A 23,802-nucleotide genomic window follows, 5' to 3' on the forward strand; every position below is an offset into this window, starting at 1 on the left:
GAGTGTTGGCAAATCTTGATGTATTTTTATATATAATGATATTTGTCAGTTTATTAATAGATGCATATACAGCTGCCTGCTGAAACTTTAAAATAGTTATAAATATTTATGTACTGCATTTCAGAAATAATAAAACATTACCATTTTTTTTAGACTTAAGAATCCTGGATAAGCACTCTTAATAAGTGTCACTATGTATTTGTGCATACTTGAAGTCAATATATAGGATTTCAAGATCTATGTGTATATATATATATATATAAAATACATACATGCATATACATAATATATATAAAATGAAAGTAAATATACATTAATAAAAATTACTTTATGTCATGTTAAGGCAGATTGCTTCTTTTTTCATCATTTAAGCAACTCAATGCAAGAAAGGCTGGTGAAATAGAACAATATTGTTGCCTTCCTTTGTTTAGAAACTGATTTTTCTACTGGCAATCAGTAGAAATGGGTTAGACTTCAGATTAATTTATTTAGATTAAGAAGTTTCACAGCCCTTCAGTATTAATTAGGTGATGCTAGGCACTTTGTGTTATAGTTGATCCCAGAATCCCTCTGGAAGTCAGTCTCACTTCAGTTATGACTGAAAGCCTTTATGGACATCATCAGGAAATTCACTGTAAAAGGATTTCCATGGCTAAAGCTAGACGTCTAACAAATATGCAGTGACTCACAGTCATGCAGTGAAAACTTTAAAATGTGACCTTTTTATTATTTTGTAGTCTGGATCCTAAACAAACACTTTCTGTTTGGTGCAGTGAATCAAAATAGATCAAGGCACAGATATACAGAGAAAGTCTTATTTCCCTGCAATCTGTTATCAAAATGTTTTATAACTCTACTATGGCAATTACATGAAGAGCTTATGAAGGTTACTTCTTTTACCAAAATAGTTTAATAACGTATTTTTAGCAGCAGTTCTGTTAGTGAAAATCCAAGCATTCAGTTCAAAGAATAAAGTAGAGAAGGAATACATTGTAAACATAATAAGTTGCCAAAATAGCATTGAATTATACTAAAAATAATGTGTTAATTAATGGATCAAAGTATATAAATCATAGAACATGCACAAAATCATGCACAAAATACATGTGTTTGCCTCCTAAATCCCTTTATCATTACACTTGTGCACACCTGAACCTTGTGTTAAAATAGAATAAGGCAGTTCATTAAAAGAGTAGGGTAACATTCACCAGTTAAGAATTGTTAAAGTCTACATATATAAGGACATTTAAAATATTGTAATACTACATAAGCCAGTTGTTATTGTACAAGAGAAAATAGGAAAGATCTAGGTGTTGGCCAAAGATGGAGGTATTCTTGGGAGAACTGTGTTCTCCTCCCACCCATTATTGAGGAAGCAAAGCACCTGTTTCAAAGAGAAATGCAATCGACAGTCATATCCGTCATTGTTTGTACTAGTTCAGAAGCTCTGTTGGTTTTCTTGTCTCATGGAGCAATTTGTGATGATAAATTTACAGCCGAAGGGTCAAGGCTTGTTTGTAGTAGAACCCTGAAGACAGCTTGTTTTTGGATTTTCTGTTCCATTTCCATTCAATCAATCCTTACTTAGAGTTTTCTGTCTGGATTAGAACATGCATTCTTTAATGAGAAAAAAAACCCTTTGGGGGAAATACTGATTCACTGTAAAGCTCTATACATGATTACTTACTGATATAAAAATTAACAACTGCAGAAGTATGAAAGCAGAGAAGAGTGCCGATCTGTTTTTCACAGCAGCATATGTTTATGATGCATTTTTGGTGTTAGATTCTGATAATGTCTAAATATAGGGCCTTTTCCTCATTCAGAACAAGGCTGCCAGTGTTTCTTTCATGCAAGATTGCTGCTCCCCTGAGCAGATGCACTGTTGTGCAGGTACCAAGGAAGCACCGGGCGGAGGTGCAGAGCAGATCCCTCAGCATATGCTGGTGGAGCACAGTCATTGGGTACCCTCGAAGATCTGCATCTGCAAGTGCTCCTGAGGATGTGTCTTGCCCCAAGGAGAGGGAAGGGCAGGAGACTATGGCATGGTTGAGAGAATAACACTCATGTTAGGTAAGATCGCAACATCGAGTTACTTGATAGCTAAGCAGAACATTTAAAGGCAAATATTTATATCCCAGACTACCAAAGAAACCGAAACCTCTAGCAGCGGAGTTAAAGCTCTGTGACTACTGCTCATACAAATTTACTTCTCTCTGAATATCCAGACTTGCCTCTGCCCACAGCTTTTTCTAATCACAAGATCACAGAATCGTAGGGGTTGGAAGGGACCTCAGGAGATCACCTAGTCCAACCCCCCTGCCAAAGCAGGTTCCTTACACCAGGTTGCACAGGACTGCATCCAGGTGGGGTTTTAGTATCTCCAGAGATGGAGACTCCACAACCTCTCTGGGCAGCCTGCTCCAGTGCTCCATCACCCTCATGGTAAATAAGTTTTTCCTTAAGTTTGTCTGGAACTTTTGGTATTCCAGTTTTTGCCCATTGTCCCTTGTCCTGTCACAGGGCACCACGGAAAAGGGCCCGGCTCCCACATTTCAGATATTTATAGACATTGATAAGATCCCCTCTCAGTCTTCTCCAGGCTGAAGAGTCCCAGCTCTCTCAGCCTTTCCTCATACGGGAGATGCTCCAGGCCTGTGATCATCTCTGTGGCCCTCCACTGGACTCTCTCCAGAAGATCCCTGTCCCTCTTGAACTGAGGAGCCCAGAACTGGAGACACTATTCCAGATGTGGCCTCACGAGGTCAGAGTAGAGGGGCAGGAGAACCTCCCTTGACCTGCTGGCCATGCTCTTTTTAATGCACCCCAGGATACTGCTGGCCTTCTTGGCCACAAGGACACACTGCTGGCTCATGGCCAGCCTGCTGCCTACCAGCACACCCAGGTCTTTCTCTACAGTGCTCCTCTCCAGCCACATCCTTAGGGTGATGACTAGCACCATATGTATACAGTCTCTTTATGGATACTCTTTTTCAGTATGGAAAAGTACCTCTATATTTAAAAGATTTCAAGAGTAAATTCAGCCCTAGGAGCTTCCCACAGTCTTCAGTCCTCATAACTGCTTGTGACATCAGCTCATATCATACCTCTTGCCTGTTGTATTGATGGAACATACACTACAGCTTCAGTTCTTGCTATGTAGCAGAGTACCCCTCCTTCTAAAACAATATTTTTATTCAATCTGAATGAAAAACATAGGCTTCCTCCATATTTTGCCTGACTAAATGAACCACTTACCTGTTTTGAAAAGGTTTGAAAGTCTTTCACCAACTGGTGAGAGGAATTATGCTTTTCAAGCTGCTGTATAAGAACATCATATTTTATATTATTACTGCTGGAAACACAACCTTATACAAACTTATGTGAGTGCTGTAAATATACATCAGTATTAGCCATTGTTAAAGTCTAAGCATTATTAGTGAATGATTGCAGTTAAGGATAACTGTGCTTAAGAGGATAGCCCCTAAAGAAGCTTGCTGGGTTTGTGGGTAACATACAATGCATCCATCCCCACGATTAATTTAGCACTCTCTCCCTCCTTCTTTCCTTTCCATTTTGTTTTGCTAATGGGAGAATCTAGATGAAGAACTTAAGAAAGTAAGTTTTCTGTGTCTGAGCCATTTGTTTTGATCAGGATGAGGAGCTACTCTTTCATATTAAAAGATTCCCACAGCTACCTGGATTCAGAGCCATGCCTCCAGACCTTCTCTGCCTCCCACACAAATCCGATGAGCTAGCCTGGTACGGGAGTGTCCACACTATGTCAAATTCAAAGGGCATAAAACTGTTGGTGTGGATTCTCTTTGTCCTCCTTGTATAGGCTGTGTGAGTAAAGGTAGAAATTTGTCTGCAAAAATGCCAAGCAGTTACCTTTCCTCCTGAAGATGTGTAAGAAAAGATCCTCCTCTGCTGTACTGGTATCTTTACAGCCTTCTGTGGAAGTGTTTTACCACAGGGTAAAGCATTTTGCTATGGGTGACTGAAAGGTTAATTATGTATTTCAAATTCTGTACCCAGTTTATCTTAAGAAATAGCAAGGACTGTATTGTTACTGTATTTCTTCAGACAGCTTTTTGTCAATGACTTCTTACTGCCTCTGTTAGTGGATGGATACCATGAAGTACCCAGCAAACTGGCAACTGCCAATCAGAGGGTTACTTTATGGATTGGAAAGGATTTTGTATCGCCAGATGTGCCTGAAGTATTTCAGAAAAATGTATTTTTATCACTTTTTCTCTCAATATAAAAGTTGAGTGTTTTCATGAATTTATAATGCTGCTAAGATTCCACTGTCTTAACAAAATTAATAAATTTACTGCTATGTAGTTTAATCAAATACATATAACTACACTATGATCTCCTTATGAAGTAAAGAAGCAAATGGATATTGTGATAAGCTACCTTCTCTTTTTGTGATCTTTCACTGATGATTAGCTGAGTTAAGTAATTTGTGGTGCGTGTCTCACTCAAATTAGTAAGATATTCAAGGCAAAAAATGTTCAGTTAAATCACAATTTTAAATATTAGGAAATACTGTGGCACTTATTTTTCTTTTATTAAAAGGAACACTTGATTACAATTCCTTGTTTGGTTGTTTTTGCTGTTTTTTTGGTTTGGTTTTGTTTTGTTTTTTTCACTTCAGTGGTTTAGAGATTGGGTATTGTAACTTCAGTTAACCTGGGAAATTAATCTAATATGATAGCAAAAGGATTCAGGTTTACTGTTTCATATTAATTTGCTGTGGAGAAAAATTCATTTTGTAAGATACTTGCAATTATCAGTCCTGCAGTCTCTGGCTATGACTATGACTTGGGTTGCTTTTGTGTTTTTTTCTTCTCCTTCTCGTGCATCAGTATGGATATTAAAAGTCCTGACTGAGTCCACAGTTACATGTGGACAAACCATCTGGGCTTATCTGGGCTTAAATCGTAATATGATTTAGGGTACATGGCAAACCTGAAAGATGCAAGTATTGTGGAACTCTCAGTGTTCATTTCACAAGCCCCTTTGGCTCTTAATGATGATATTTGAAATTAGAAGGAACTGTCATTTTCATGCATAAATAAATGCATGTTGCAATAGAAGAAACTTGAAGTGAACTGACCAGCTTATTACAGGGTGACTTATACTAGGTTTCAGACATCGCATGCAATGAGAGAGGTATGGTCCCAGGAGTATGTGGCACTCTGCTTTTAAATTTACACCAGCTTCCTGCAAGGTGCTGTTTAGTATGCAAAGTACTAGTTGTGAATCTAAAGCCTCTGAATGGGAAGGTATTCATTCATATGAAAGACTTTTTCTTTGGGGCATAGTACCATTAGAGGAAGGTATACAAGCTGGAAATTCATTCAGATACCAGGGACTAGGCAGGAGGCAGGAGGCAGAATGTTATCTGAGAGCGCTTGGAACTGGTAGTCCCAAATCTTCTTGCTTCAAGGTGGGCTGCATATTTGTTTCCTGAGCAATGAGAGGGAGGATGCTCGTGGGAGCTCATAAATATCACTATGCACAGTAGCTGATTGGTTAGAATATATATTAAGTGCCGAGTAAAGAGGAGCTTTTTTAGAAGTAGATTGTATTATAACTATATTTTAAATGTTTCATGGAATGCCTAAAGCAAAAGATAGCATTTATTTTTAATCAGGATATTTATTTGTTTAAATAAATGAATAATATATTTACTTGCTATCTTGGTTGTATGTCTCCTTTCTGTGGATCCTTGTCAGGATGTACTTCAAATGGATATTTTTAGAGAGCAATGTTGGTCTTGGGGAATAATTGAAGCATAGCAGTAGGTGAGTTATATGTCCCTGTAGTTGGCCTTTGGACCTTTTGAATGTCAGTTTTTATAGTAATTTTGTTACTTGAAAACATGCTGTGGTGATTAAGTGTTCACATCTTTTAGCCCAGAAAATCAGTTGCCATCTTTGCCTTGATCAGTCAGGAATACTGCAAGTCTTACTATGTTGTGTTCAGCTGTCTCCATGCTATACATAAAACAAGCACAGGGCAATTTTTCCATCTGACCTTCCTTCAGTCTGGTTTTGTCTCTACTTTTGTTAATGCAGATCAGGTAGTATGACTCAAAGGAGTCTAAATGCACGCCTTCTAAGTATGTTTATGGATATTTGTCTAATTATTCGTGTGTTTATTTTGATAGTGACATGTGTGTACATGTGTTTGTATATTTATTTGCACGCCTGCATGTACTTGTCAAACTACCTTCCAGAGTTTGCTTCTAAAGTGTTTGAACTGGTTCTCAAACTTGTACAATTACTTTGCTTTAAAAGACTTGTGGAAAATACAGATAAGTGAAGGAACAGCTGCAATCCAAGAGTGTTTTAGTATTGAGTGGTCTAAATGAACAGGTTGATGAAATAATGAAAACCAAGTATTTCAGTAACAAAAAGTAAAAGGGAAACCTTTGAAGAGATGTACCATTTACAGCATATTTAATTATAAAAGTATCTTATATGAAATAAATATTTGGGAAAAATTATCTATAAAAGCATCCTAGAACTAAAACAAAATGACACAAAAAGGCTACAGGAAAACATCTTTCATTGCTGTATATTGGCATAAGTTAACTGACTTCAGCTGATTATCTCAACTGATAAGTTTAACAAACTTCATCTCCAAGCAAATCAAGTTACTCTCTGAGATACTTAAAAATAGAGTTAATGGTTTAAATTCCTGCATGAGAGCATGAAAATGTTATTCTGGGTGCTTTAAGTACTCAGAGGTATAGGTAAAAAAGGAATCTACTTGTAATAAGATACAAGGGTTACCTAATTTTGTACTGATGGAGGAGTGATGATAATCTAAACAGTTTGAGAGTATGACCCTTACCCTCAAAACTCCACTTGCTGACATCTCTATAGACAAGACATTTTCCATGAGGATTTTACAAGCTTTTCAAAAAACATAAGAAAGATTGCAGGAGATTTCTAAAAAATTCTAGAAAATGGATCTTGAAACAATTCTTATGTGGACTATTATAATCCAAGTTTGATCAACTTAATGAATAGGAGTCACTTGATATTCTAGTTTATTTTATTCAGTATTGTAAAGACTTTGTAACATTTGATGGCAATAAATTAAATAATAATGGACATGAAAACAAAGTAGATACTCTCTTGGCTTGTCAACAGTTTGTGACATACAAGTTTCTATATATATAAAAAAAGGTGAAATTCTATATAGTATAGTTACAGATGTAGTAATTTTCTAATTAAAAGATCATTTTTCCTGTATAAATAGAATTCCCAAGCAGACACAAAATGGTGGCCTCATTTGATTTTCTGCACCAGTTTCATACTCAAATAGATTGCATTATACTGCAAATAGATATAAAACCTGATATAAAACTGATATAAAAGCTGATATAAAAACACAATACTAGAATAGCATTATCAGGCTCATTATGTAAAGACTCATCCTTGTTTCCCCTGACTTTCCAAAGTCAGGTGTGTGGTTGAATACTTAACCTACATGCAAAGATACTGACTGCCATGGCATATGTCAGTCATTAGTTTGTTTGTACAAAGCCACTATCCAAATATCTGACAAGAGATGTAGCTGCATGTAGGCTTTAGCACATGCAGATCATGCCAACTTTTGGAAGCAAGTCTAGAAGATTCACCTGATTTTTTCACTCCTGTGATAGATACTGTTGCATTTTAACATATTTTCTAATGGTACTGCCTCTTTTTCATAGAAATGCAGGGCAGAAATCTGGGTCAGTAAGTCTGGTCTTTTCCTAATATTAGCTAACCTTCATGTCATTCCTCTCTTGAATGACCCTGTTGAAGCCATCTTCCAGCATGGGTTATTAGTATATTTTTTTAACATTTTCCTATATCTTTATACTAGTGTAACTAATGAAAATATCAAACCCCATCTATCTCTGATCAAGAGGCTTAGTTCTCTCCCTCTTAAATAAGATTTTCCTACTTACAAGTGCTAGATGAATTTGCTTCACCACACTTCCTTTTTCATTAATATTATTTTTTCCTTTGATTAGCTTTATATCTAAACTGGAACAATTAAGATAGAGGAAAATTAAAAAGCACATCAACACATCATGAACTAGGTTTATTACAGTGATTAGATTAAATATAAAAACATATGTTGAGCCAAACTTGAGACTTAAATGAAATAAAATGTTTATGGTACAAATCTGCGACATACCAGAACACAATCATAAAAACCTACCTGACATAGGATAAAAAAAATGTAAAATTAAGAATTGTACAATGCCTTTTAATGATTACCTGCATTTTCTCCCAGAACTCAAGAATAATTAAAATACATTTTCCAACTGTTCCTTTTTCCTTACAGTACTTGGGATGTATAGAAGTCTTACGCTCAATGAGATCTCTTGACTTCAGTACTAGAACACAAATCGCAAGGTAAGACTTTGTACAAGTATGTTCTTTAAAGCAGCTTGTGAATTATGTCCCCAAAGTGGAAAGGCTAGGAAGATGGCAAAACATATAGTAAATAATTTTTTGATACTGTAAGTCCACTTTTAAATTTTGCTTTTACAGGTAAATTTCTCACTTAGTATTAATACAGCTCCAACAGGGCTTAAGGCGTATTTTCTTCTTGGTCTTTCGATGTGACAGGAACTGCTTTAGAGAATTTTTGCCTGTTTGTTATGCCAAATAAGGCACTTGTCTGAGTACCAACTTTGTGACATTTAAGCTAGTGAGAATTAGAATATGCTTAAAATCTACACTGCATTTGTCAAAATTAGTCTAGGGAGCTGGTTTGGGGCCTCATATTTATAGGTTTTTATAGCTATTTCTTATGAAAAGATGTCAGACTACAAACTGGCTGTACAAAGGATATAAATGAAAATATGTTACCACAATGATACCAGAGACAAATGAAAGAATGTTGTCTTTTCCAGACTGTATGTAAGAAACTGAAAGCTTGTGTTAGGTTCTTACTACAATTCTTTTAAACCTGTCACAGTATTTTTGTAAGAGTGGAACATAAGTACAGCACTGTCTTAAGAAGTGTCCATGCGTAATTTTCTTTCTAGGAGACTGTTTTCTGAGAACTATAGGAAATAGTGTTTTGCAGGCATTTTCACTTGAAAAGCTGAGCTCATTGATTTCAGATGACTGTAGCACTGACGTCTTCTAGCAACTGGAAACCATGTTTTCAAGTTCTGGCATCAAAATAATGACGCAATCTTTTTCCAAAGGAACACATATAAAGTGATATGACTGGATACAGTGCTTGAATTTCACTTCTTTGAGGCATCTTACACTTGCTGATAGTCTGTCATAAACCATTTGTCATACCATAGACAGCTAAGTATTTCTTTTATTAAATGAGAAAAATTACTTATTTTTAGGCTTGGATGCTGATTGTACGGTCTATATGCATTGTCGTTGAGTTACACTAGTGTACACCAGCTTTGAATTGGGCCCCATGTCCTGGGTTCGGCTGGGATAAACCTGTAAGCCCTCACAGGATGTTAATCATTAATTCATCAAGATACTTCATTGATGAGGGACATAAAAGCACAAGGACAGGTAAATGACAGAATTCTGGTTTTCAGGCAATGTAGACTATGGAGGCATTTGAGCATTTTACTACTTACTTCTTTTAAACTCACCATGTACATTTCTGTGGTATTTGTAGCAGTGACCTTTTAAAATTATTTAATGTCTAAGCAGACTTGTAGTTCCAATGTAGGTGACACATTTGTGTTTACCGTGTGGAAGTTAAATGATACTGGCTTATGAAACAGCTGTGATAGTTACTGTTTTTGTGTTCTACACCTGAAGGTGAACTGAATTTGCCTTTATTTTTCTACACAGTCTCTTTCACTATATGTCTTCTCTGGAATAGTGTTGGCACTTTTCTTATTATCTAGCTTAAAGGCACAACTCTGCAATTAATACTTAAGCATATTTGCTGATCTAAAGCAATATTGTCTGCACAAAAAAAGTATCTTTGTCTTATAGTTCTTTTAATACAAAAATGATCCTTGGCTTTTATGGTGAAACAGACTTGGAATTATATTTTTTTCTATTGAGGTTATAGCATATTTGACTACACAGTGGGCATTTTCTTGGCTCATCTACTTCTGACCCCATCCAGAGCACAGGATATTTTTTCAAGCAGGAAGCCATGTCTTCCTGTTTTGCTGTTATTTTGCATTTGCAATTTTCTGTTTATCATATAACAATGAAGACTCATCATTCTAATAATACAGTTTCTGATCTAAAACATCTTTGAAAATACAAGTTTTTTGGTGACTTTTGAATCAGGATCTAGCATCTTAATCTGCATTTAATTGATTCATCTGGCCCTACAAATTCCCATGCCATGTCTTAAGTACCCAAAGGAAGCAGTCTGTGCCATGCGGCATTTCACGTACAAGCCTATTCTTTATTAAGAAAATATTATTAAGGAATTATTAAAATTCACATTTGCTAATTAACTTGCTCATGTGCATTAAGAAACATAACATAGGCCTCAAGCTGTGTACTGTATTAATAAGGCTGATGTTCTGATATTACAGGGACCAATTCCCTCTTAAGAAGACACCTGGCACAAAATGGTCTGTGCAGTCCTTTGATTAAAAATAAAATAAAAGCACCTGAAAGTTACATTTATGTCTACTGTGTCATACATTTAAATTTAGGTGTGTCCATTGCTGATTTCTCTGCAGCCTACCACCAGTAAGAAAACTGTGGAAACTTATAACCTGCCAGCACATGAAGGAGTGTGACTGAGGCTTGGGTCTGCATATCTAGTAATGCTAGCTGTGACTGCTCCAGCTGAGGAACCTAGATCCATAGCTGCAGTAAAAGCTCCTCTGTGTATGTGGCTATGTAAACCTCTCTGTGCTGTTTCCTGTAACTGGAGAAACAGATGTCAAGGAAACTCTGATCGCTTTCTGACTCATGACTTTATAAACTGATCCTACTGCATGCATCACACCTGTTTAATATGTTATTTTTTCCAAGACTTTGCAAAACTAGTCATAAAAGAAAGTGATCTGTCTTGGGCCAGTATCACTTCTGGTATTACGCAGTTTTACTAAGTACAATTAAAAAGCAGTTAGAAAAGATGAATGAGCCAAGTTACCCGATTTAGTGTGGAAGTCTGGATGCATCTCTTCCTAATAAGCACACATGCTTGACGCATACAAAGCACTTACTCTCTTTCTAGTGCGCTGCATCGCATCCCTGTCTCTGCCTGCTGTCTTACCTTTGCTTTTCCTCCATGTTGCAGAGCTCAAACATAGGGAAGTCAGCCATTAGGAGTCCTACATTTGCTTTTTTTCTGTCTTCCAGTTATTGCATGTGTCACTTTATCTCTCTGCTAGCTTTTAGAAGGAAAAAAACCCAAAGTAAGATGAGCAGCACCAACTCCTAAAAGAAAAAGACTTCTGTGGCTCAGTCATGGAAGTCATGATAGGCACTCATTTTACATAAGAAGTTAATGCAAAAAGGTTGACCAGATATTTTGAATAGCTTTGAAAATCACAGCTGTTACAATTAATACATTAGGAAAGCATTGACATCAATACATATGCTTGGACCAGTCTGACAAATGAAGAACTGTGACTTCAACTCCAGGAACTGGATTGAAGCCCCAGTGTAAACAGTTCGGTCAGTGGTCTTTGCTTCCTTATCAGAGTCATGTGAAAAATCAGCCTGTGCCATCTAATGCTGTTGTACCTGGCCTGTAACTTTTTTTTGGTGTGCTTTTTCACTTTTTGTAAATTTTAATGTTAAAACTTGCAGCAATATATTTATCTTTGTGTGAAAGCAGTGAGCAAGCACTTTCACTTGTCATACTTTTCACTGGATCTTAACAACCTTGGTGGTGCCTGACAAAAGGTATTGTTGTCCTAATTTTGGATCTGACTTGAGGAAAAATGAACAGCTATGTACGAATTATAACAGATTTTGTGCTTTATTGTTACACATTTGAAGTCTCAAGATTCTTTCACTACAGGAGAAACAGGAGAACCAGAGTAGTATTAATCAGTTGTATTTTATTATTTTCTGTAATGAATGTAATGTCATGTGAATATTTGAGCAAATAAATGGATGTGCAAGCCAAGGGTCAGCAGTTATGCATAGCAATAAATAAAACCCAGCTGAATCCACATGTTGCATCATTAAATATCCAGTGATAATTCTTATAACACATGTGTAGTCAAGATGACTTTCTTGGGCAGCAAGATGAACAGAAGCATTTCATTTTCAACATAGTGGAGGAACAGGAGGACTAGCAGGCGCGCAGGTAGCAAGTGGTCCTAAGTTCATCTGAAACCTACCATCATCGTCACAGAAAGAGGCCACTCTTAAGCTTGTGTGGCCAGGCCCTTTGTGCCCTCAGGCTGTTTATTAAAAAAAAATTAAAAATCAGGTAAAATTCTTTTGCAGCACGTGCAATGTTTGCAGTTCGTATAATATGTTTGTATGCTTATTGTTAAATCTGTTATAGTGTAATGTGTCTTCACTATTGTGTTGTATGCATGACTGTAGTTATGCACTGGTTTGAATTAGAATAATAATTGCATGCACTGTTTGTCATACAGCAGTGTCTGGACTACAAGGCTGCATGTTCATTGGTATTTAAACAAATGCAATGAGTTTACTGCATGCAGCTTCAGAAAGTCATACCTCCCCATGCTGAGTTAAACATTATATTGCATGCTGTGTTAATAGCAAGTACATCAGAAGACTGAAATACTTCGTATCAGCAATGGACCCAAATCCAAACTCTGATCCTAATCCTTTCCATGAACGCTGTTAGACTGAACAATTTGGAAGAGATTCCTCTCCAGATTTGGAGCTTGAACGTTATTAATTTTGAAAACCAACAGTATACCAAGCTTCTGGAGGGGAGGTGATGGAAATCCAGATTTTAGAGCTTGGTTTGAGTCCAGTGCTAAACAATATGAATGAAGTTCAGTTGATGTAGTGTTTCTTTCAACCATATCTCTATTCTTTGCAGAAATTGACTGTCAGCAAGCATCACTGAAAAAAGGATGGAAGACTTTGAAAAGTAAGAATGTTTCCCCTGTGATTTTTGGAGGCAGATAGGTAACGTGTGATCTGCAGTGAATTCTGTATTCAGTCTCCTCCTTAACATGCTCTCTTGCTTGGAAGGTGAGTATGGTTCACCCCTGCTTTCTGCTACGTGGACTCTGGGTGTGGGGTAGCACTTTGGGTTTGGTGCTTAGTGGATGGCAGAACACACATACCGGCACTGCTAACTGGATACACAGCTGTATGCAGCAAGGGATATGAAGGAGAATCCTTCTTCTTTGTGCAGTTACTTCTGGGCCAAAGGTTTAGGAAGCATGGGGTGCTGACAGCTGCTCAGCTCACCAGGAAGCAGGATTCTCAAAAGTGGATGGGGACATCCTTATAATTCATACAGCACACCTCTAAGCGGGGCAATGACAGCTATAGTGCCTGGTACTGTCAGAGAATAATTTGCATTTGCTAGTTCAGCTGTCATTAGCACAGACGTAGGTTAAAATAAATAGGGGTTTGTATGCTTAACATTGAAATCTTTCATTTTCAATGTAGTATTAGTGGGGAAAATGTTATTTTTAGTTGGATTAATTCTCCTCTATTATTTGGATTAATTTGACTAACACATGGTAATATAAACCCTGAGTGAGAGTAATTAATTGAGGTCCCCCATTCCACCTGTCTTTGTGAGAAAGTAAAGAGCCTCTGAGGGGATGGGTAAGGTGGAGAGTTGAAAGCAGGAAAGCAGTTATGGGTATAGCTGTACCCTAGGTTTTCAAAAATTGGTGACTCCACATGGTTCTGCAGAAGCAGAAGGACTGAGGCAGAGTGTTCTTAACATGTTTTAAACGCATATTGCAAGGCAAAGTTAACAACTGCCTAGCACCTTAGAAACAGTGACACTCTCAAGTTCTTCTGCTAATAGCACCTAGCAGCTTGATTATACAGAGAAATGGAGGCATAAAGAATTTGCGTGTCTTTCATACGACATGTCCAGTCACACCAGGCAGGTCATCACCACTGGATGGTTGTTTTTGGCAAATACAGCTTGTGTATTTATAAAATGTTGCATATCTTTTAGTGTTATTGAAAAGGGAAGTGCTAGAACTTTAATCCTCTAATAAAAAAGAGGTTTTGTAAGATACCTATCTCCAAAGTCCTGCTTTGGACATGAAGCCAATTAGAGGTTATAGATAAATATTCGTTAGACTAAATTTTTTTCATTTTACTTCTGTAAGGTTTCCTATGCCTTCCTTTGAAATACCTCCTATAGGCTACTCTTTGAGAGAGAAGATGCTATAGTTAATGACCTGAAACTGGACTGACTTTGGAGGTTACTATGACCCTGATTTAGAAATAGAAGACAGTTTTAATTTCTCTCTCTCCATCTCCCTGACCACTGCTAGGGTAAAGAGCTAGAGACCAGGCTGAGTGTAAAAAAGCCTGAAGGTCACAAAAGAAGTTGAAGAGACCTAAGAGATCTAAACCTCCATGTACATTTTTCTTTATTTTTCTGGTGTCATTGACCTTGTTCTTGGCATATGGAGGGTTGTGCGGAAGGAAGGCTTTTGTAGTGTGTATTCAACACCAAGGTTTTGTATACCCTCACTTCATGTTCATAAAAGCTGCAACCAATATTTTAAGAGGTTTCCTGTTTGAAAGGTACCCCAGATTTTGGACCAAGATTGTCAGAGGCTAAATAATGGTTAACTGCAGATTCTAAATAATGGTTCATTGCAGATATATATGATTGTGTTCTCAGCAGTGGACCAGCTGTATGCCTCTTTGGCATCGCCTGTTGGTGGCATACATTTGCCACAGCTGTAAAGAAAAAATTGGTATGTTTGCTCCAGTTTTGCTAAGCACAAATCTAACTGTGGGTGCATCCAGAGTGAAGAGATATATCTAAATAAGCTGTGCTACTGGATAAATAGTTTAACCCCACACTGCTAAAAATAAGATCATTGTTCACAACTACTGTATTAGAAGAAGTCATCAAGATCAAGTTGACTTCTCTGTTACTGATGAATGAAACAGTATTTCTGAAACTTACTTGCATGTTATAAAAGAAGGTACAGATTATACTGAAATTGCCTCAAATATTCCTTAAAGTTAGATCATCTATAAATACTGAGAACAGAGCTGTCATTGAACATACCAATGGATAAAAAGTTTCTTTGGCAGGAAAAGCAAAAGAGTCCTCTGAAGTGCATTGACCTCTGCTAGCAGATTGCTTTCAGTCTCTCACTGAAGATGCAGGAGCATAAAAATACACAACCATTGGATAGGCTGCATACTACATACCTAATGTGATACTTTATGTCTTAACAGTTGCCAAAGACAACCCTTTTACTGTATAAAATTTATTCAATAAACCAAAAATGAAGTTGGCCAGCTTCCTTTCATTTTCTGCTTGTAGATTTTCTACATGTGAAAAAACTCCGTTTCAAGAAACAAAGTGAGGAGCTGAGGGGAAGAAAAGGAGGAGTCCTCGTCTCCTTGCTCTACAAGTGACAACAGCTTGCATACCACATCTGGCGATGTTGCCTTATTCCACAAACCTTTTCTTCCAGACTTTCACTGTCACTTAACGCAGTCAGGACAGGCTTCACTCCGGTCAGGCCAGTGTGACAAATGGCATCGCTTGGTCTCTGTGACACTTTCTGGGGAGGCTTGCCTGCAGGGGTACTCCCTGCACAGTACTCTGCATTTGTGGCAGTAGGCACATCCAGACCACACAGTTTAGCCTCTCCTTCCTATCCATACTCTCTGTTCTGTTTTCCTTAGCTACTTCTCCATCCTTACACCTTCCAGACATGGTCAATTTGCCAGTTAGCGTTTAAAGTTCCATAAACAGTAATATATTGGTTTAGTCTTCAAAACTTGTGAATGTCCCTCGTGCTGCTTCAGACAGCACACACTCATTTTGCCTGTTTTGCTAATGAACAAATAATATTTCAATTATTAAATGGATTTCTAAAAATGTACTTTTGGTCTCTGTTTTTTTATTTTTCAGAAGCAAATTATTTTTATATTTAGTATAGACTTTGTTTCTCCTTGGCAAATACTGGTACAACACTTGGTAATGATTTATAAATTATTAAAAAGAATTGGCAGGAATAGAATACTGTTACAAAAAAAACTGGGAGCCTTCTGTACAATTCTTCTAGACATGTCACACTTTCATTTAAAAAGTCTATCTTTTGATGTCTGTTTTTTTAACCCATGAAGCCCTACACTACGGAGGTGGCAAGGATAAACTTGGGAACTATAGGATACTACGAGATATTAACAAGAGAATATTGGTAGATTTTAAGTCTTGTCATACAAAACATTTCAGACTTAAAACTAGTCACAGTTTCTCATCTCAGTATTTGAGAGGGCTATACTTTCTTCGAATATGTTGAGAAAATGTGTGCAATTTGTATGTGCCTGTCATTTCCCTGAAATATGAGTTCTAGAATTCTGGTTTTTAATCAATTAAATCGTATTGATTAAAAACAGCAACAAAAAAACCCCAGCATCACAGACAAAAAAATCTTTGAAACCACAAGAAGGGAGGGTATTTTCATTTGGTGGTGTTTCATAGAGGAACAGATTTGAGCTTCCTGAGTGGGCTACTTTATATAACAGTCAGAGTAAAATATGACTAAAACTATGAAAAATATCAGGGCATTAGCCTTTTTAATGGAACAAAATGGCAATGTAAAATGTCTTTTTTTCTGTCTCAGAGAGATGTCAAGTCACTTTAAAGCAGAATAGGTCAGCGTCAGAAAATGCATATTGGTAATTTTTCACTGGATACATTTGCATGCTGAAATTATATTCAAAATACACAACATGTTTTGTGCCAAGAAAATGACTCCACAGTATGACCATCTGCAAAGCAGAAAATACTCTTGGACAGATTTGGAACTCAGCATGTGGTCGCTACTGCAGACAGCACAGTAGCTAATTTTACAAGAGATCAAGATAACTCTACACTGGTATTTATCTGAGCCTAGCTAATGAAACAGCATGTGGCTTAGAAAGGTGTAATGTGTGTCTATGTCAAATAACTTTCTTATTGGAAAGGAAGCAAATGTAGTCACGTCCAACTTTTCCAAACTCTTGGCAACAGTTCAGCCACGCAGATATGCCCAGAACTTCTGCTTTTGCTTTCCTTAGACAAGTATTTGCATGCACAAGTCCAGTAATGGCACTCTTAGCCTAGTAGCAATATCTATTTCTGGGCTCAATGTGTGGCTCAGGTGTCCATGCTGCAGAGGAATTTGCAAATTTTATTTGCTGAAAAAAAGGCAGACGTAATCTGCCCTATGCTGCCTGGCAATGAAGTCTGCAGCCTGTCTTTTCCACATCACCAGGCTATATGTGTCAAGACACCCGCCACCCCCAAAAAGATCTAGAATATTCTAAACAGAAACATCCTGGAACATTCCCCTGGAAAAAGGGCATATCGGTGTGGTGGCAGATATTCAGCTGTCCTTTTTCTTCTTGTTCTCATCAGATACTTCTTTAAGACTCCTTAACTCACAGGTGGGAAAAGTACTGTGCCTTTTGTTGCAGGTGCACAAAGAGTTGCTGCTAGGCTGCTCCGGCCTTGCCTAGGCAGAACTGCTTAATGAATATCTTTTCTGAAGTTCCCAGCATTTTCACCAAAAGCATTGTTAAATTAAACCCTGCAGCGCCTTGAGTACCTTTAGTATTCACAGAGTTTCAAACACCAAAGTTAAAAGAATTGTCAAATCCAAGTTCAGATGTCCTGCCTCATCTGCTGTGCAACTCAACAAGCTGTCACCTTTCTCAGGTCCTTCCCCCCACTTCCAGTCTTCCTGTAGACACTGGAAACACTGAGTTTGGTTAAACGAGATATTTCACTAAAACGAAGACAGGTAGTTGGAAAATTTATAGTGCTTTGTTACTGGGTGAGTGGATGTATATCTCAGCTTTTCAGTGGCTTTGTGCTCTCCCCGCCCTGCCGAGGCATGGCGTACAAACAGTAACAGAGGCTGCCTTGCCAACCCTCAGACCTGGGCTTCAGCCTTTTCAGCTGGTGCATTTCCACTCCTACACTCAAGTGGCAGTTTTGATCAACAAGGTCCTTGAGTCAGATAGGTCTATTGAGTAACACATTTTATGTCTGATTATCAGGAGCTGGCAGGCAGAAGAGGTAGTAGCAAAACCACTACAAATCCCAGCCCTGCACCAGAAAAACAACAAGTCTGTAAATGTTATCTGTCAGGTGTGGTGGCCTGAAAATTCCCTTTTCTTCCTATGTGCTCCATGTTGCTGCTAGAGAAAGAAGATGGTGGAGACAAATAGGAAGAGAAAGGAAGTTACGGACAAATTTATCCCTCAAGCACAGTTCACATCTCTGAAATCCTTTTTGTGAGAGGCAAAACTATGAGGGATCTCAATGTACGAATTGGACCACTGGAGGAGACAAAGAGGATGAAATGCTGGTGACACCTCTGTGTCAGCAGCCTGCAGCCAAAATGCCCAGGAAGCTCAGACAACCCTAGTGAAGCAAGAGGCGTGGGTCTGTAAGGCAGCAGTGGGCTGGGGACTGCCACAGGCCTGGACTTCCCACCCCGCTGCCTCCAAAGGACTTGGTTCAGTGCAAGAAAGAGATGGAAAACCACAAATTTTAGCTCAGTAGCAAGGCTGAAGGGATGGCTCTGTGTAACTCAATGTCTGTTTGCTTTCCCTGAGTCAAAGAAAAGCATTTTTGATGGAGAAGAATATTTCTTTTTCCTGCTTACATTTTCAGGAGGAACCTATGTCTCAATATCATGATGGTCACTGTGTGTGATGCTTGCTGTGCTGTATTGCTAAGATTCACCAGGCCTCCTCTTTTAAACCAACTGATTTTTACTTTGTCTGTAAGAAAAGTTAGTAGCTACTTCAAGTAAAACGTTGTTTGGAGTTAAAGAGGCATTGTGTTAAATGCAGGAACTAAATACAAGCCCTGAACTCTGAAATGGAGTGCTCTTGTAGCTGTGATGGCCTACGGGCATATGCAAGGCGGGGGTTTGTAGTGAGAGGCAATTTTATTAGATAAGCAGATGTAGTTGAGGAGAAAAAAAAAAGAAAAGGACAAGCTGTGGAACAAACAAGTTCTAGAAGAAAGGATTGTGTGCCTGAAAGCTTTTCCAACTATCTCTCTCTATAAATCTCACTCTTCTTCAGCATGACAGGACTTTAAACCTGCTGCAAGGCCTGTTCCACCCCCACAACCACCCACCCCCAAAAATGATTAATTCATGTGATTCTTTCAGGTGATTTGAACTTTGGATTGGGCCCTAGGTAAAAGCAGCCATTTCATAACTATATAGTGATTACTGATTGCAACTGGATAAATCCGTGACATTTGCTGAGCTATTATATATCAAATGCTGATATGTATATGACATTTCCTTCCTGACTCACTTGTTGATCCTGTGCATTCACCTAATGTGTAGTTGAAATACCATCCTGCACATGGCATAAAATTAAAACAATTCATGTTTTTATCAAGGTGATGTTTCAAGGTTTTGATTATTTTGACTCTTCTTTAGCTTGTGGTAAAGTCTCCCATTCTGTTGGTTTTGGGGGTGTTTTTTTGCATAAAATATGTGTTATTTGCATTTTTTTTTTAGGTCTAAATATAATGTGCTGTTAGTCTCAATTCATATTTAAAACAGTCAAACAAGGTTTGGAGTTATCTTTACTTGTTCCTGTGCAACATTCTGGTTTACAGTATCAACAGGACAGGTCTATTACAGCTTTGTAGCTAATGGTCACAGGAAGATCTCTGCATGCATGGGAGAAAATTTTAAATACTCACCAGACTGACTGCTCAGATAATAAGTTGTTAAATACTGAAAGGATCTATAAGATTTGTTTGTAACAGTATGATTTCAAGAGTTTTTGTAGTATACAGTTACTCTCCCATGAGAAACTATGAATTCAAATTCATTGTCAACATGCATTTCTTTCATTCAACCTGAATGTGATGGGAAGAATTAAGCAATATTAGAAAACTGAAGCAAAATGTTAATGGCGTTAATTTTGCTTACAATATAAAAATAGGGCCAAAAATAAATTCTTCAGATTGTATTGAGCAAATATAAATTACAATTTTTTGCATTGTATACAACATGCATATTACCAGGAATATTTTAGATTTCTGATATTATCTAAAGCCAGGTGGTTTTGCTCTGACTGGAAAAGTGTATAGTATAGTAGTGAGAAAAATGATAGTTACTACCCCTTTACAAGAAAGGTTTAAAAAAAGTTGTAAAGCAATGTTGATTAAAGACATGTGATCAGATTCCTCATGGCTTAATAAGGTACAAAAATGAGACCTGGAAGAAGGTATTAAGATGAATATTCTAATTTATGGTGAGAAAAGGTCTTTTTAAAAGTGAAAGAAAACATTTTTATCCTTTGTAGTTCTCAAGATACCCTTCCTTACGCTAACATTGACTTCTGCTTCACACTGAAGTAATCTAAATTTGAATGGCACCTGTTTTAGCCTTGAGAAGAGAGCTAACTGACCTGCTAACTAAACTCACTTGTGAACAGAAATATGGTCTGAAGCTGTTCTCTCCCAGTACATTTCAAGTATAATGAATGTGTGCTTTATGGCACACATTCATTTGCCATAAAGCTTTTTTCTGTCTCTTCAGGGAAGCAATCAGTCGTGTTTGTGAAGCCATGCCTGGTGCCAAAGGAGCCTTCAAGAAACGAAAGGTATTTTTCTTTTCTTGTAGTGCAGTTGACTGTATTTTCTTAGTTCAACACAGAGGATACCAGGCACTGCAAGCAGGTGACTTTAAAGCAGCTTTGAGAATTGCAGATCATAAATCATTTAAAGTATTGGCTGTTTTCTCCCACTGTATGTTGCCTCTTGCCCTTTTGGTCAGGACCTGCTTTTATAGGCATCTAGAAGTATGAGTACATCTAGGAAAAAGATTGTGGCTTGCCTTTATGTTGCTTCTGTAGAAATCCCCTCATTTTTCCTTTCCTTCTTTTGTAGATTGCAAGTGGAAGGGTTAAAAACACCAAAATAGGATGCCTTTTCATAAAGTGCTTGAGTAAATTGTGGAAATTTTGCTGAGGCCAAAAATAAACATAGTTTTGAAAGTGATTAGAACTGTTCTTGAAGCATAGCTCTACTGGTGACAATGAGTCTGGAAATTGCTGATTTCTGGAGATGGTGAGAATGTACCAGATGATCCTCTATTCCCTGTGCTCTTTCTATAAATATCTGTGGCTGATGCTCAGTGGTCTGCACTGATGGCAGTCCAGTGGGTGTTGGCCTGACATGGTTAATACCATGTTTTTATTCTTATTTGTGTGGTAGGAATTAGGATCTGCAGGCAAGGAGTGGAGGAAGCCTTGGCTCAGCTCCTGCACTGATGGCTCTCAACAGTCTTGCACAGCCTGCTCTTCCAGAGGCCTGCTTGCAAAGCTGGGATTTAATGCTATCTCTAAGGGAAGAAGCATAGAAAGCAGTTAATTATAGCCCTTCTGTGTGGTGTTGGGCACAGGAGGAGAATGGGCAAGTGGAGGAAAGCTCTGCCTGCTTCCCTAGCTGCTCCACCTCTAAGCAGAATCCCAGCAGAAAGGGATGGGATTAAATGCCACTTGTTTGCCATGAAGAATCTTCCATTGGTAAAATAAGGCCTATCTCACAGCATAATTGGAAATTGTCTCAGAAATTAAGGTTGTGGTTCCCCCCTACACACCACCAAATCTATCTCATTGGCATTTCTAGGTTCTCTGGCTTTTGTTTTTAAACCCGAAAGTAAACAGGAAAATATCTTTTTCCTTGGAAAGCAAAATGACACAAAATATAATTGGAATAGTAGGTTAAACAGAGTCCCAAGTACCTAGTGAGATACCTTGCTGTTTTCATGTTGCTTGTCAGTTAATGAAAAGAAATAGCATTTTAAAATTAAGTATACTGGCTGAGAAGAAAATTTGCTCAGCAACAGAATTTCAGATAAATGTTGAAGACAGATACCTTTTGCCAGTTTCTACTTTCATCATGTTTTTGTCACTAGCAGCTTATGAATTCATTTAAGGTGACATGTACTTTTGAGGCCAAATTTTCACATTTTACCCACCCTGTGGGCAGGTGATCCTTAGGCATGAGCTGGGAATCATGAAGGTTTAAGGAAAGAAGAGAAAGAAGAATATTCAAAAGGGCCTGTTTTAGAGCAAAGTCGTTATATAATGGGTTAAATCCTAAATTGGTGACAGAATTTGTGGGCTTTGTTTTGGGATAAGGATGCGATGATATGGGGAGCCACCTGGAGACCTTGAATTAGGAAGCAGGAAGCTGATGCATCTGAAAACAACCCCTCTTGTACATCCTTGACTAATCAATTAAGTTCTCAGAAAAGTATTTAGCACATCAGCAAAGACTGATAAAGTGAACTTTGGATGAACTAGCCTCATTAGCATAGTAAAACCACACCTCTAGAGGAGAAAAAGCCCCCTACTCACAAAGCCCACCCCTCACTGAGCATGCATAGTGAATTTAAAAAGTACTGTACCTTTAAACCAATGTAAAAACGGAACTAACCAATAATTATATGGCAAGCGTCAACAGCAGGCGTTAATAACCACTTGGAACTGTGTAACTAGGTACCCCAATTTCATCCAGGTGCTCGAGCTTTGTGGAAAACCCCTTAGCACCCAGCCTTGCGCAACTGTGGAATAAATCAGTATCTTGACCCAGTGTGTGGGCCAGTTTGTTGCACACTGGGTAACAAATCCCAGTTTTTGTTGGACGACAAAGTTAATGAAGTACTAGCTCTCTGACACGACAGTTAAAATAATGCAGCAAAAATGTGACATATGGGCATTATGTAGGTAGCATATTTTCAGTCAATTAAACAGAAGGAAAAGAACCTAAAACTTGATATATGTAAACTTTAAGGAGTAAAGAAGCACAAGTGTGCCCATCCTGCTATGGAAAATGCTTTCCAAGCTTGCAGGCAGTTTAGGAAAAATGCAAATACAGTGACAGCAGAACACTGCATCCAGTCACAGTTTGCTTTTATATCCTAATAACCGGCACTTCACCAGTGCACGTACAGCGAATGGAAGGACTTGGTCTGTTATTGCTGGGCAGCCTGATTTTGTACGGGCTGTGGTTACCTGAATGAGGCTGCTCTCATGCAGCTGTGTGGTTCCCCATAGCTGTCAAAAGATGAGAAGTTTGTAAATTTTGCTTTGTCAGCATAACTTGTATTGCTGCAAAACCTCCTAAGCTATAGTGAAAGGCCTACAAAAGTTATCAATGTTGTTACATCCCCTTTATTACATTCCAACACTCTGTACTTAACTCTCCGAGTTAGGCATAATCTTTAGCTGCGTGTTGTACCCCAGCATACAGAGGTTTTATGCTGTCTGGGCTTTTACCTACTGTTAAGAAGTCTACAAACATAATGACACTATGTATCCCTTTTTGTGAGCATCCCATCAGTATCACTGGAGTCCCACTTTCTATGCGGGAAGGAGTTAGAGCAGGTAGTAGATGCAGAGCAAAGAACAGATTGAATTTCAGGAGTTGAAGCTGGTTTTATGGAATAAGAACGTTCCATTTCAAGAAACTGATTTAAAGTATTAATCTTAATCTGCTCACTTGGTCCCTTGGTGAAAATGAGACTTCACTATCTCACAAAAACCCAATTTTGTTAGGTCAAGAGTGGACGAATACCTACCTGCCTAGCTATTTATTATTATTATTATTATTATTACTATT

General features: G+C 37.9%; 1 protein-coding gene across 1 annotated transcript in view; it reads left to right on the top strand.

Annotated features, from left to right (window-relative positions):
* The window catches only part of LOC104532871 (SHC-transforming protein 3-like), a gene marked incomplete at its 3' end in the record, with an annotated part of 32,801 nt that extends 12,024 nt beyond the window's left edge, over window positions 1-20,777 (top strand). Inside the window, exons 2-3 of the mRNA XM_010178186.2 lie at window positions 8,362-8,432; window positions 20,714-20,777. Of these exons, the coding sequence (XP_010176488.1) occupies window positions 8,362-8,432; window positions 20,714-20,777 (135 nt within the window). The remainder of the gene's footprint in view (window positions 1-8,361; window positions 8,433-20,713) is intronic.
* Between the last annotated feature and the right edge of the window lie 3,025 nt (window positions 20,778-23,802).

Source organism: Antrostomus carolinensis, unplaced genomic scaffold, assembly GCF_000700745.2.
Source record: "Antrostomus carolinensis isolate BGI_N321 unplaced genomic scaffold, ASM70074v2 scaffold4341, whole genome shotgun sequence".
In the NCBI taxonomy this organism is placed as follows: Eukaryota; Metazoa; Chordata; class Aves; order Caprimulgiformes; family Caprimulgidae; genus Antrostomus; species Antrostomus carolinensis.